Here is a 15,870-nt window from a genome sequence, read left to right on the forward strand (position 1 = left end):
CAATTAAAACAAACAATAGAAATTAGTAAGGGGTAATAAAACAGAGTAATTATTGTCAATACTTGTGTCCAGTACACATGAGAGGCTTTAGAGGCCAGCTTCTGGGCTAAACCAAAGCCTGGGACCCAGGAGTTTCTGAGGTGGAGTCACCCCTGCTGCCACCATGGCCTTGTCTGGGGAGGAGGATGCGGAAGCTATAACTGGCTGAGTCATTCCCTCATTGTCCACAGAGGCCTGAGAGACTTTGTCCTGGGCCTCAATAGCCTGTTGGGCATACGGATGTTTTAAGGTGCATGAAGAATAAGACACCCTTTGTCTGTACCCTCACTCTCCTTCAGAGTGGGAGAGTAGCAAGACTGAATCCTATCCTCAACCCTCACTCAGTGGGATGTTAATGCTTAAGGCTGGTTAATCTCATACTAGAGCCAATTAATGCCCAGTAATCTGAAGGGGTAAGAGTGGGGTGTGGGCAGCATGTTAAAAGTTAATAAAGTTGCAGCCTGCTTTTTTAATTCCACCTCCTGTTCTGTGTCTTCATTCTTCTGTGTGCCCTGATCTAAACGTTCTTGCTCCTGGGCAATAAAGGAAACGCCACAATAACTCAGGGATAACAAACACTTGAAGCAGTCACAATGTTGAGTTTTTCTCTTTTTCCTAAAATTCAGGAGGACACATTATAAATTGTATGTGTCAGTCTCAGCCTTAAAACAAAAATGTCCAACCTAGGTGCCTAAAGTTTGACATCTAAATTCATATTTAGGCACCTAAATATGTAAGTGGCCTGACTTGAGTGCCCACAGAACACATATATTTTAAAGGGAGCTGCAGGTACATAGGATCTTTGAAAAATCAGGCAATTTTTATTTAGGTGTCTTAATATGGATTTAGAAGCCAAATTGACCTTTGAAATTTTTAGCCCCTGGGCCCGAGTCTCCATTGCGTTGTACCTGGTGCAGTCATTTGCACCGATGCAAAGCGGCTATGAAATACTGTCGTTCTGATTCAGTCATGTTTTATTCTTACTTTGCTCTGGAGTAAAAGGCTACATGACTGAAAAGCAAGCCTTTAGTCTTGTCTTATCTTATTTCCAGCCCCGGCCTGGTGGTGACAGCAAAACATCAGACAATCAGTGTTATTAGGCAATCACAGAAAGCTACATACACATGACCATTAAAGTAAATACATCAGAACGAAATATGTGAAACTGTTCCATTAGCATCACAGCTGAAATGAAACATAACAAATCAACACATGTGCTGAAACATTTGGTATCATTCTCAAGTTTGCCTTTTAAGGCTGCACACAAATTATTCTTGTTTTCATTGGAACACAGATGAGAGTCAATCTGTATCCAATCAAAAGGGCCTGCTTCTGGAAAAGATGCCTTCCCGAATTCTGCATTCACCTTTGAAACAATGAGATAGTTATTCGAGCTACTCCTAATGTCAATCAGATTTCTAATAGCATATTGTCATATACTTTACTATTTACGACTCAGAGAGATTGAGTGTTTCATACAATTTTCTGTACATAACACAGTTAGAAGTAAGAAGAAACTTTCTTTGATCCTTGTATTTTTCTGGTCAGTGTTTTATCTAAGCTTTATGATATACCCTGGCATGTGTTTCCTTAATATATCAGTGTGTATAGTAAAAGAAACTCAAGTGAGGATGAAATCTGATGCACTAGAAAAGAGATGAGTGACAGTAATAATCCAGGAATGCATGGGTTATTTCACTATAAACACACATGCTGGAGTGTAAAACTAATTGGAAAAGAAAAATAATAAAGAAACACAAGTTGCAATCTGCAATGAAAAATTGTATTTAGGGTTAGACAAATTTAATACCATTATTGGAAATATAATATTTTAATACTAAAGCCAATTTAGATGAAGAGTTATTATTATCATGGACTTGTTGGGGAACAATACTAAGCATTTTTTTGTGTTTTTGCATAAAGCTAAGCATTCTGAGATTACATACTGAAAATCTTTACATTTAGGGATGAGTTTAACCAAAACCCCAGATCTGAACACTCCCAAATTTGGGAGTTCATAATCCAGACCTGAATCATAATCTGATTTTCCCAGAAATTTGGTATATTTGCATTTGGTCCATTATAAATAACTTCAAGATGCAAACTCTGATCAGACTCCAGATCACTGTTTTTTGGTTTGGACCCATCACTAACTTTAATACTTTTATAGAAAAATATATAGCTGGAAGGTAGGAAAATTCCTTGTATGTTTTACTGAAGTTGCAAAACATTGAATGAATTAGGTCTGATGAGCCTGAGATTTTACATGCACAGAGGTCTTTATTTGAATTTTACAGCCCTATATTCATTTAATTTAAACTGAGTTTCTTGTAATACACAATATGATGCTCTATGAAGTCCTTAGTGCACAGTCTCGCATAGGAGCCATTCAGGAGTTTCACAGCCCCAGTGAAAATCTGGAAGCACAGTACTTTTTATAGTTCCCTGGCATGGAGCGGAAGCAGGGCCCCTGATACACCAGAGTAGTTGAGCAGGGCAGTCACCCTGGGCACCAGCTTCCAGGAGGAGCCAAACTGCTGAGCAGCTCGCTTTTTTTGGTCTCGGCCGCTCAAAGAATGGAGATGAGCACCGAAAATGTTTTCCACTCTGGGGGCGCTCCTGGATACACCCTTTAAGACAGGGGTGGGCAAACTTTTTGGGCCAAGGGCCATATCTGGGTGGGGAAATTGTATGCAGGGCAGGGGGTTGGGGTGCGGGAGGGAGGGAGGGAGTGCAGGGTGTGGGAGGGGGTGCAGTGTGCAGGAAGGGGCTCAGGGCAAGGGATTGGGGCAGAGGAGGGGTGCAGGGTGTATGAGGGGGCTCAGGGCAGGAGATTGGGATGCAGGAGGGGTGCGGGGTGCAGGCAGGGGGCTTAGGGCAGGGAGTTGGGAGGTGGGGTGCAGGCGGGGTTCAGGCTCTGGCCTAGCACCGCTTACCTAAAGCAGCTCCGGGGTGGCAGCGGCGTGCACTGGTGCCAGGGCAGGCTCCCTGCATGCCTACCCTGGCCCCATGCTGCGCCGCTCCAGGAAGCGCTACGGCCCCTGGGGGGGGCGCGGAGGGCGCCGCATGCGCTGTCCTTGCCGCACTTCCCCAGGTATCTCCCCCAAAGCTCCCATTGGCCATGGTTCCCCATTCCTAGCCAATGGGAGCTTCGGGGTGGGGCGGTGCCTGGAGGTAAGGGCATGGAGCCCTCTGCTCTCCCGCCTGGGGGCTGCAGAGGAGTGATGCCGGCTGCTTCTGAGAGCGGTGTGGGGCCCATGGCACCACAGGGGGCAATCCTGTGGGCCGGATCCAAGGCCCTCAGGGGCCAGATCCGGCCCGCAGGCCGTAGTTTGCCCATCCCTGCTTTAAGAGCATGTAATGTGTTCTCCCCTCTGAAACTGACTGGCTCCATTCGACAATTCAGAAGGAGAAAGCCATGGACACCTCTTCTCCACTTGTTTGTGATGACCAGCACAATTTGCAGTAATATCCCATTCACTTCTTACATTCAGGCCAGGGAAAGCTGTGCAGTTGTGACTGACCCCTGTGCCGGGAACACAAGGTGGTGGAAGGTTCCTTGTCACCTCTCCCATCATGCATCAGCACAAGCACTTAGTCACAATTTGGCCCTATATTTCTACATGGGGGCTCAGATATTACAGTGATGGGCATAGTATAAAAATCTTGATAGAAAGGTAGGTTGTGGGCCAGCTCCTCAGATGTCATAAATCTGTGCATCTCTCTTGAAGTCAACAGAATTACGTCAGTTTAGAGCAGCTGAGGATCTGGCCCTTAGGTATATGTCTATGCTGCACTGTAAACCTAAGTGTCCACACTGAATTGTAAATCTGGGTTTACATTTGCTGAACCCTGGTCTCACAGCCATGCTAATGCATCCATACTGCACTACGCAGACCTTCTGACTCAGTTCTGCGAGTTGAAGTGCATCCACATTGCAAAATGACAGGGCTTGGACCCAAGTCACAGTGGTATTCAGGCTCTGACACACCCTGTATGACACATCATACTTTCCAAGGCCACTGAGTATGATTGCCTTGAGAAGCTGTATCAGGGTCCCAAGATCCAGGTGCTGAGTGCTTGCTGACCTGACTCAGACTGATCTGTGTGCAGATGGAAGTAACTATATATAGCCTAATGGATATAATATCTGCCTTTATGTAGGAGCTCATTCTGTAGCATCTGCACAGGTGAAATGGAAGTGGTGTCACTAGCAGTTCCATATGTGGAGCAGCTGCAGCATCAGGCCCTGATGTTGCAAAGGTAGTGAATTCAAAGCCTGTTAATAATTTATGACATTGTCTATCAAGGTAATTATAGATTAGTTTTTCCAACTTTTCCATTTTCTAAACCAAAACAAACAGAAGGTCATTTGCATGAAAACATTTTGTATATAAAAAATTCTATTTAGAGAGAGAACAGTTCCATCAAAGAAAGATGTGTTTTGTGTTTTAAAAAGACACATTACAGGAGGGTTAGCCATTTAAATGACCAGGTTAAATCTAATACACTGGGGTCTTCGCTAATTCAGAGCTCCCATGTGTGGTTTTATGACTGGACCAACTTAGTCCTATTGCTGTCTAATTTGACTTGAATAAAATGTCTAACCCTTTTATGAGATGGTTATTTTTATAGATATCACATCTTTATATGACTGGACTGTCTTTTTATAACTTGGCTTTTTTACATGTGAAATGTGTTGGATCAGATTAAAATATGATGTAATTGTAACTTTATTAGTTTTAAGTAACTTCCAAGGTTTGACATCACTGTGAGTCTAATTAGTGCTGTATCTGCAAAATTTCAGTTTATTTTATAATTAGCCAGTGGTGTACATTGACCTGATAAATTTGGTTGAGTTCTTCAGCTTAGCTTTACCTATGGATTTGTTAGTTTCTTAGTCTCACCCCTACACATGGGAATCTTTATCTGGGCTAACAATGTATAGACCGTGCTAAAAACAAACCTGTCTTGCTTTTTAGGTGCCTACATCTATGTAGAAAATGGGTGGAATCTTGCATGGTTGTTAAAGATTCTAGTCATTAAAAATTCTAAGGATGACAGTTGTAAAGGGATCCATGTGTTTGATGACTTGGCTTTTGCAGAGTTTAAAGAGCCACTGTAAAGTGTTTAGGCCCAAAGTGTTGGTTCTTCTTGGAGTGCTTGCACATGTCTATTCCAGTGTAAGCATGTGTGTGCCCTGAGCAAAGTTGCTGGATTTTTTCCCCCTAGTGCAGGGGTTCTCAAACTGGGGGTTGTAACCCCCTCAGGAGGTCTCAAGGTTATTACATGGGTGGGTCATAGAATCATAGAAGATTAGGGTTGGAAGAGACCTCAGGAAATCATCTAGTCCAACCCCCTGCTCAAAGCAGGACCAATTCCCAACTAAATCATCCCAGCCAGGGCTTTGTCAAGCTGGGCCTTAAAAACCTCTAAGGATGGAGATTCCACCACCTCCCTAGGTAACCCATTCCAGTGCTTCAGCACCTCCTAGTGAAATAGTTTTTCCTAATATCCAACCTAGACCTCCCCCACTGCAACCTGAGACCATTGCTCCTTGTTCTGTCATCTGCCACCACTGAGAACAGCCGAGATCCATCCTCTTTGGAACCTCCCTTCAGGTAGTTGAAAGCAGCTATCAAATCCCCACTCACTCTTCTCTTCTGCAGACTAAACAAGCCCAGTTCCCTTGAACCCGGATGTACAAGACTCGGCACCACTGGTGCCACTCAGCAGCAGAGAGCTGTTGCTCAGACTTCGCCCAGTACCGTGTCTGCCCTCTAAGGGAAAATCCCTTTGGCAGCCTCCACGTGATTTTCACCATGACACTGATCATTGGCACTGAAGGGAATGGCATTGCCTTGTTCTCCATGCTGCAGTTCATCCCCATAGTCAGAAGTGGGGTCCTAACTCCCTCCATTGACACAGCCGCCCGCACTGCTCCCTGGGCCATTCCTTTTTTATTGTTGCCGCAAGTACAGGGATGCCACCGAACACTTAGGCACCGGTCCCCATGGACCTGGCAGCTATGCAATGACTGTTTAGGAACCCATGGGGCATGCCCCCTCAGGGCAGCTTCTCAAGGCAATCATACTCAGTGGCCTTGGAAAGTATGATGCCCCTGGTACTGCACCAAGAGACCTCTCACTCAGACTCCGGTACTGAACCCAACACCGAGCCTCAGGGGGAAGTCCTGTAGGCCTCTGTGGAGACTGAGGAAGTGACGGCGGCTCCTCAGCTGGTTATAGCCTCCTCATCCTTCTCTCCAGACGAGGCAGTGGTGGCAGCAGTAGTGTCTCCACTGTAAGATGACCACAAGGAATACCAGGACTCGTTAAAGAGGGTAACCTCAAACTTACAGGAGACGTGGTTAAGGAGACATCACATAATCTCTTAGACATTTTGTCAGCAGTGAGCCCTTTTAGAGTGGCTCTACCACTCAATGAAGCCATTATGGACCCAGTCAAGGCACTTTGGCAAACTCCTGCCTCCCTCCCTCCTAAAGTGAAGTGCACACAATGCAAATACTTTGTATCAGCTAAAGGATATGAGCGCCTATTCTCGCACTCTCCCCCGGGGTCCCTGGTTGTGGTGGCTGCCAATGAAAGGGATCTTCAAGGTCAAGTGGGATCCATATCCAAGAGGAAAGATTCAAAGAAATTGGACCTGTTTGGCTGGAAGGCCTACTCCATGGGGGGCCTACTGCTCTCCATAGTGAACCAGCAAGCCTTGCTAGGCTGCTATGATTTTAATATTTGGGAGTCCATGCTAAAATTTAAGGAATTGCTCCTCCAGGACTCTAGACAAGAGATCTCATCCTTAGTTGAGGAAGGGAAGACCGTGGCATGGGCCTCCCTTTAAGTGGCTCTGGATGCTGCTGATTCCATGGCCAGATCAATGGCCGCAGGTGTAACCATGCGCAGCAGCTCATAGTTGCAGTCCTCAGGGTTTCCACATGAAGTGCACCAAACTCTCCTTTTGAAGGGTCATCGCTCTTTTTGGAGCAAATGGACACTAGACTACATGGCCTCAAGGATTCTAAAGAGACCTTGAAATCTCTGGGTCTGTATATCCTGGCAGTATCCAGAGGGCACTACAGGTCCCAACAGACTGGCCACTACTTTGCCCAATCAGTCAGGCAAGATCAACTGAGGAGGAAGAGCAGGGGGTTCAGACATAAGCCCCCTTTGCAATCCTCCTTAGCAGGCCCTGCGCAGACTGGGCCCAGACACTCGGGGATCTCGAAGCACTCGTTTTGATGAGATGCTCAAGGTCAACATTACAATCCCCTCAACACCGGATCCAGCTACCCCTTCTTTTTCCAGCTCCTCCACTTCCTCAGTGCCTGGGTCCACATTACCTAAGATCTCTGGGTTCTAAGCACGGTAGAAGTGTATTACACCATCCAATTTTTGTCTACCCCACCTTTCTAGCCCCCCCCCCACCTGTCCCTCCTCAGGGACCCTTCTCATGAGCAACTGTTGGAAGAAGTCCAATCCCTCCTTCAGGTGGGAGCTGTGGAAGAGGCCACAGACGATTCTTAAGATTTGTTATGAACAAGTTCATTACCAGTTTGTGGTCCTTCCATTCGGCCTGTCGGCTGCTCCATAGATCTTCACCAAATGCATGGCAGTGGTGGCAGCCTTTCTCAGAAAAAAGGGAGTTCATGTGTTCCTGTCCCTCTACGACTGGCTGGTAAGAGTCTGGTCCAGAGCTCAAGAGGAATCTGACATCCATCTTATCCAATCAACCTTCAGGGCACTAGGTCTACTGATAAACATCCAGAAATCCACTCTTATCCTTGCTCATTGGTGCTGTTCTCAACTTCGTGCAAGTGATGGACCTACTTCTGGACAATCGTTTTCATTCAATTACATCCCTAATAAGGTTCCTCCAGTCTCATCTGACCAAGACTACATGAAAGTAGTCTTCTGGGCCACATGGCTTCATGCACGTATGTAGTGCAACACACGAGGCTACATCTCAGACCTCTCCAAGCCTGGTTGGCCATGGTATACACTCCTTTATGTCATCATCTGGACTCAGTGGTCACTGTTCCCGCTCAGGTCCTCGATTCACTGACATGGTGGCTGAACCACCACGTGGAACGTGCAGGGGTACCCTTTTCAAGGACTCAACTGTCTGTGTCTAGTATCTGATGCATCAGCCCTCAGCTGGGGAGCCCACCTAGGATCTCTCAGAACTCAGGGCCTCTGGTCTCAAGAAGTAGGGTTGCCAACTTTCTAATCACACAAAACTGAACACCCCTGCCCCGCCCCCTGCTTGGCTCCTTCTCTGAGCCCCTCCCCACTGGCCCCAGCCCTGCTTGCTCGATCCTCCCTTCCTCCGTAGGAAGCTCTATGGCTGACCCCTGAGGAGCAGGCTTGCTCAGCGCAGGTCCGTAGAGTCCTACTGGGCAATAGAAGGCCACCTACCTTGCAAAAATTGAAGTGGTTTTCCATCTAGTCCTCCCAATGGGGAATTCCACCTATGAAGTCCACTCTGCAGCTCATTTTGCAGTACCTTCTGCTGCTGAAACAACAAGGTCTGGCCCTCTCTTCAGTCAAGATCCACCTAGTGGCCATCTCAGCCTTCCATCCCAAGGTCAACAACCAATCCGTTTTTTCACACAAGATCATGATCCGTTTTTTCCAAGACTTGGAGAGGGTATACCCCCAGGTTAGAGAACCCATTCCTCCCTAGGATCTAAACCTTGTCTTGTCAAAGCTCATGGGCCCACCATTTGAGTGGCTAGCAACGTGCTCATTGTTATACCTTTCCTGGAAAGTGGTCTCCTTAGTGGCCATCACTTCAGCCAGAAGGGTATCAGAGATCCAGGCCCTTACATCGGTGCCCCCATATACAATCTTCTTCAGCATAAGGTTCAGCTGCATCCACACCTGTCGTTCCTCCCAAAGGTGGTTTCAGAATTCCACTCAATCAAGCAATCTTCCTGCTGATATTCTACCCTATGTGAACAGGGAGGAGCAGCACCTGCACTCTTTAGATCTTAGACAGGATCTGGCTCTCCATATACAAAGGACCAAACCGTTCTGCAGATCAACTCAGCTGTTCATCGCGATAGCAGAGAAGAAAGGGCCTCCCCATCTCTGCTCAGAGAATTTCATCTTGGATTACTTTATGCATCTGGATGTGCTACAAACTCATGGGCATTTTACCTCTAGCTAATCTGACTGCTCATTCCACACCTCCTCGGCCGCCTTCCTAGTGCAAGTCCCTATTCAGGACATCTGCAGAGCAGCAACCTGGTCATCAGTGCACACATTCTCAACACACTATTCCATCACCCAGCAGACTAGAGACCATGCCAACTTCGGCCATGCAGTCTAGCAGTCAGCTTGTCCTTGAACTCCGAGCCTACCTCCTGCACAACTGCTTGTGAGTCACCTACATTGGAATGGACATGTGCAAGCACTCGAAGAAGAAAAAATGGTTACTAATCTTGCACATGTCCATTCTAAAACCCATCCTCCATCTCTTATTGGAGTCACTCAGTAAAAATAAACTGAGGGGGGTGGGGCTGGCAGGCATCAGTGGGCACTGGAACTGACCCAAGGGATACCATGAGGGGGAAAAATCATGCAACTGTGCTTGGGATGCACACACACCTACATTGGAATGGACATGTGCAACACATCTCGAAGAATAACAGTTATAGAAAGGTTAGTAACCATTTTGGGTTTGTTTGTTTTATGGTTGAAGTTTGACATAACTTGATATGCTAAATAAAGAAAAGAGAAGTTATTTTTTAACTATTCAAACATTCCTCTGCTGTGCTAGACACTGAAACACAATAGTATTTTATTAGTGCATGAGAACCAGAAAATAAAACTGACCAGCCTCACTTCACTGTCTAAGCTGTGTGAGACAAAACAAGGAAAGCTATTTTCTCAGCTGGTGTATATTAGTGTAGCTCCATTCAAGTCAGTGAGTCATGCTGATTTACCCATGCTTAGAATCTGTCCCAAAAGTTGCATTATATCTTTGAATATTCTTACAATTTTAATGATATACGGTGCTAACAACAAAAGTAAAGAATGTTTAAAACTATATGAATTTTATCATAGCCTCATAGATGTTTGCTTCGGAGAGGTTTTAGGCCCCAGCTCTCCATTGGGATATGCTGAAGTGGGCTCCTGTGCTGTGGCAGAGTCCCAGTGAAATCAGTGAGGGTCTGCATATGCACAGAAGTCCATGCTAGTGGATCCCGAAGCAGGACTGCAGTCTTCTTGGTACTTAGAATTTTCAATTTTACATTAAAATTCCAAAATCTTGCTTGATTTGGTTTCTAAAAAGCAAGAAGTAACCATCTTTCACAAAATGGTTTATTGTATTATAGAACATTGCATCCTGTTACAGTTAAATGTTTAGAGTAATAACAGTGTGTAACTCAAAGATGAAGATCTGCATTTGTTGTTGTTATGGTGATTGCAACGAAGGATCAGCAAAATGTGTAAGCATTACCATCACCATTATGCATGATTTTGTCATCAAAGAAGCTTTTAATAAGCAGAAAATGTAGGAGTAAGGAAGTCAGGGAGCTGTGGCAGAAACTGTATTTTGGAAAACTTAGTAGCATCAAGGGAATAGAGGAAGAGGGGGGGGAAGATGATGTGACTGAGAGAGTAACTAGGATAATAAAAAACAGTTTGCTACCACACTCATCTTTAACTAACTTATTTACTGTGGCCATTAGAATGGATGGTGGTTTAAAAACTGTTGTCTTCTCTTTTATTGTAGTTCCTTTATGCCACTTACATTGCTCCTTCTGCCAGCATGGATATTGGACTGCAACAGGATAAGAAAAATGAGATTTATCAGAAAATTGAGCCACCTTATGAGGATCTTTTTGACCCAGCAGAAGAATATATCCTCACCCTTCTGCTGGTACCATGGATGAAAATGGTGGAAGTAGACAAATCCATTTATGGAAAGGTAACTTACATAGGGCCAGCTAGTGAGGGGCCCTTATTCTGTCCCTTGATCATCCCCATTCAAGTCACTAGGCTTGAGTGAGTGCAGGTACTGCTCCCTCAGTGTTCCTCATAAAGGAAAAAATGGGGCCATAGCTGTAGTTCCCCTCTGCACTGACCCATGGAATGAGTAGGAGACATTGTGGAGAGCAGGCTACACCATTCTGAAGATGCAACCTGCACTGTTCTCTAATGAACTGGACCACTCTGCTCTGGGAGGGAATGTAACTTCCTGAGGCACAGGCTTTCCCTATGGGATGGTGTGCTCTGTGCTACCTCATAATCACACCATTGACTAAAGGCCACACCTATGATTTTACTTAGCACGAGTAGCCAAGGAGTCATTTTTTTACCATAAAGAAATAATAAGCAGTGTTGTCAGAGTGTCATTATAATGACCCTACGTCAAGACTAACTGCCTCAAACATGTCTTAGTGCTTAGAATTAAGTTGTAGCTAATGCTTAGAATAAGAGGAAATATTGTAAAACAGACAAGTAATGTTTGCCTGAAACACTCTACCATGTAAGCAGGTGGTGAGCCTGCTGTGAAAGAATTAAGTGTATTCTGCAGGCTTACTGAGGCAGGTTGCCCAGTGTCCCATCCAGATATGATGTGGGAGTGGCTCTCTAGACAGAGGATCTAAAATAAGGGCTGAGCAATCCTGAGGGAAAAACTATAAGAGCAGCAAAGCCAGAAGAGAAAGTTGGAAATTTCAGTTTTGCTTCTTACAAAAAAATCAGAACAAGAAGTAATTAGGCAAGGCTGTGTGTTCTGACTGTATTCTGTATGTGGACTTTGTTTAATAGTATGTTGGGAAATGCAACTGCTCACAAGCGATTACACAAGTTAGGACAAAGTTCTGCTCTCAGATTCATACAGTGTATCTGTGCATTAGGTGAGGCGGGACAGAGATATGTTTAACAGGAATGGGAATCTGGAAACCTGGGTTCTGATCCTAGTAGTTTCACTATGACCTTGATTTAAGTGGCTTTCTTTTCTTATATGTAAAGAAAAGAGAATTACATAATAACACCTCCATAGATGAGAGTATATTTGTTAATATTTGTAAAGCACTTTGAGATATTTTATTGGAAATCTCTATAGCAGTGCAAAGTATTAATTAATTATTATTATTACTATTATTATATTCTCTCTACATCGGAGTAGGCAAACTTTTTGGCCTGAGGCCCACATCAGGGTTCCAAAACTGTATGGAAGGCCAGGTAGGGAAGGCTGTGCCTTCCCAAACAGCCTGGTCCCTGCCCCCTATGCGCCCCCTCCCACTTCCCGCCCCCTGACTGCCCCCCTCAGAACCCTCACTCCCTATCCAACCCCGCCTGCTCCCTGTTCTCTGACTGCCCCAACCCCTATCCACACCCCCACCCCCTGACAGGCCCCCCAGGACTCCCAAGCCTATCCAACCTCCCATGTTCCCCATCCCCTGACTGCCCCCACCAGAACCTCCGCCCCATCCAACCGCCCCCCTGCTCCCTGTCCCCTGACTGCCCCCCAGCACCTCCTGCCCTTTATCCAACCTCCTCACCCCCTTACCATACCACTCAGAGCACCAGGACTGACAGCCACACCGCCCAGCCGGAGCCAGCCCCGCAGCTGTGCTGCCCGGAAGTAGCTCGCAGCCCCGCTGCCCAGAGCGCTGGCGTCATGGTGTGCTGAGGCTGCTGGGGATTGGGGTCAGCAGGGGAGGGGCCGGGGGCTAGCTTCCATGGCCAGGAGCTCAAGGGCCGGGCAGGATGGTCCCGCAGGCCAGATGTGGCCCATGGGCGGTAGTTTGCCCACCTCTGCTCTACATGCATGAACAGCTATGAGGATGCCACACATATTGGGAGACCAGGATTTCAAGGTTGAGGACTGACAGGCCTGAGAACAGAATTTTGTCGTGACGTACATTTTATGCCATAATCTCTTCTCTTTCCAAGCGTTGTCATGAGAAAGATATTTCAGCTACATTCTTAGTGATCTGCAGAATATGCTGTCAAGTATCAGCGAGATAGCCGTGTTAGTCTGTATCCACAAAAAACAATGCTGTAATTGGCCAACCCTTTCATTAGTATGAAATTCCATTTAGACTTTGCCAGACTAATGTTATATTAAGCATTACACCTTTTGCAAACATTAGTAACACTTCACATATACTGAGAATAGCAGCTCCTCTGACCAAGTGGTTTCACTGTAAAGCATAATTCTTAATATTTTTTATTAAAAGAGAGATGACATTTTCTGAATATTCTTTTAACATATCATTTTAATCTTGTCTAGTGACAAATCTAAAACCTTCTATGATTGCTTTATATTAATTTCATGCATGTAGCCTACAATGTCTCTGTTAGTGATATAATGAGAAACTTTTGTCACCCTTTCAGCACAGGTGGTACTTTGCTTTGCTATTGTATGGTTGTGCATAAACTTTTCAAATTACAATACTCTAATAACAGAAGAGACCTGGGCAGATGCGTAAAAAAATATAGGGCCTGAGCCTGTTGGGTCCAGCAAAAAGGAGAAGACATATTCCTTAGGGTGGACAGAACAGCACGTGCTCTGGAAAGCCCTGTGCTGCTCCTCTCAGACTATGCCCTCTTGATGCAATGCACTGTTCAGCAACTTAGTTCTCCTTCTAGGAAAGATCCAGCTTTGCTACTTGTTTAGGGAGAGGAGACTCTCTGTGTCCTCTTTCCCCACTTGCTTGGTAACACAGAACAGGTACATTTATTCCACAGAAAACAAGCTATTTCAACCAACAATAAAGGAGAGGCTTAAATCATACATTTGAGGTATGGGCAAAATATCTTTTATAAAAACCCAAACACCAAATCAAACCTTTTTCATTATGGCGTCTCATCCCACGTCTATCAATTCTCTGATTTAATCTTTGTACAAAATGGTCTGAAATTATTTTCCTGCTTGTTTTAAAAATACATATTAGTTCTCAAAAAAAACCCAATAACAACAATGAAGAAACAAAAAAGGGTTGTGCAGCAGTAGAACAGAGTTAGATTGTGGCCTGTGGACATTCAGATATATGATGCTGAGTATGATATTAGTGTCTAGGTAAATGTTAATTTGGAAATATTGTCTTTTCTCTTTCATATAAGCTCTTGCATAATTAAGACCATGGTGGGGGAAGCCTGTCTGTGATGGATTACTGCACCACTACAACATGTAGGTGTTTGATAAATGTCCAATTGCCACATTTGAATATTCCAACCAATATATAGGTGCACAAAACAGTTACTTATGCACCTAACTGCTCATCTGAACATACAAATGCAAGATTACTGTTGTTGTTAAGCACCATATATGTGCATGGTGTTACACAGATTAAAAAATACCACTCAAGTCCTTGCCCTGAACAATTTATAGTCTAAAGCCACCAACTGACACAATATGGAACAAAACAGAAAAAGCACAGAATAGTTGTCTTATAGCTTTCATATTTATTGGTTGGATTCTCTATTGAGGTGCTCATGTTTCAAAATTGGTGGTGAGCATCATTTCCTAGTGAGTGCTATAGTTCTAAGAACTGGATTGCAGCTTCTCAGTGGCTCTACTAGGGATGCAACTTGCAGTGATTTTTTCTTCTTCTAAACATCTGTCTCGTTATTGGCAAGAATGTTTCTTTTCTACCCACTGTCATTGGCAAGTTGCCTGCCCAGCTCTCCATCTTTCTATAATATGTACTGTGGGGATGACATAAGATATTATTTTTATTAGGTGGAGCTGGTGGAAGAAAGTCGACAGCTGGACTCAGTGTACTTTAGAAAGCTACAGGCTTTGCATCAAGAGAGTGTTTCCAAGAAGGATGAGGTAAGACAAGCACCTACTAACAAAAACAAACTTGATTTCGATCTGAGAGGCTTAACACTTTATGGATCAGCAATGAAAGGAGACTGTGAGCAGGTCTGATGGACTAACAGTGCTGTTGACTAGTATTAATTTTCAAATGAATGCTTGACAGCCATCATTGTTTTAATTATGGTTCCAATTCTGCTCTCAGTTACATCAGTATTTGGGCCTGATCCAACCTCCATTGAAGCCAATGGTCTGACTTCTACTGGTTCAGTGGGAGGTGGATTGAACCCTAAATATTGAGGAAATCCCTTGATTTCAGTTAAGTGACTGGTTTATTTATTTAAGGGTAGAATCTGGCCCAATATGTTTAAAATAAAGCTGATAACATACCTTAGTGATATATGCAGCTTATTTCCTTAGGAATCGGGAAGCTTTTATATCAAGACAGATTCTGCTCCTCTTTAGCAATGGTAATAATTTCTGTGTAGCAGCATCATTCCTTGTCTGCTTGGTCATGACAGAGCATTGTTTCCTGTAACAGGAGAAAAAGTGACTGCATGGCAGCAATTAGCAAAAACAGAAGAGAAGGAATTAAAAACAATAAAGAAGGATTAATGGAGGATTATTAGATTGTCCAGGTTATAGAGGCAGAAGATTTCTTTATATAATTGAAATTGTTTCTTCTGTTAGAGTATTGTTCCTGAAGTCAGTCCCCTACCTCAGCCTGATGTTCTCAGAGAAGCACAGCTCTTAAGTGAAGTCCCTGAGGAATACAGAGGCTGTAGCCTTCACGACCTGATCCGCAATGGACTGGAGTTAGAACAGTTCCGACTCTTTCTTGAAGAGCATTCTGCCGTGTATGTTTGTTGTTCTTCAATCATTTCTGCACTCAAAATGCCCATTGTCTTTTATGGGAGTTTTGGCTATGTAAGGGTTACAGGATTGCAATCTATCCATTTTTTTGAGAATGATATGTATGCACTAAAATGAGAATTTTGTTCAGACATCAGAATGGCAGTCTCAGCTGTT

The 15,870-nt window shown here is 44.5% G+C and overlaps 1 protein-coding gene across 5 annotated transcripts in view; it reads left to right on the plus strand.

Moving 5' to 3' along the window:
• RGS22 (regulator of G protein signaling 22) overlaps window positions 1-15,870 on the plus strand; it is a 99,991-nt gene that overhangs the window by 57,243 nt on the left and 26,878 nt on the right. For all 5 annotated transcript variants that reach the window (XM_045007937.1, XM_045007935.1, XM_045007936.1 and 2 more), the window contains 3 exons: window positions 10,801-10,995; window positions 14,764-14,856; window positions 15,532-15,698. In XM_045007937.1, the coding sequence (XP_044863872.1) occupies window positions 10,801-10,995; window positions 14,764-14,856; window positions 15,532-15,698 (455 nt within the window). The remainder of the gene's footprint in view (window positions 1-10,800; window positions 10,996-14,763; window positions 14,857-15,531; window positions 15,699-15,870) is intronic.

This window comes from Mauremys mutica, chromosome 2, assembly GCF_020497125.1.
Source record: "Mauremys mutica isolate MM-2020 ecotype Southern chromosome 2, ASM2049712v1, whole genome shotgun sequence".
In the NCBI taxonomy this organism is placed as follows: Eukaryota; Metazoa; Chordata; order Testudines; family Geoemydidae; genus Mauremys; species Mauremys mutica.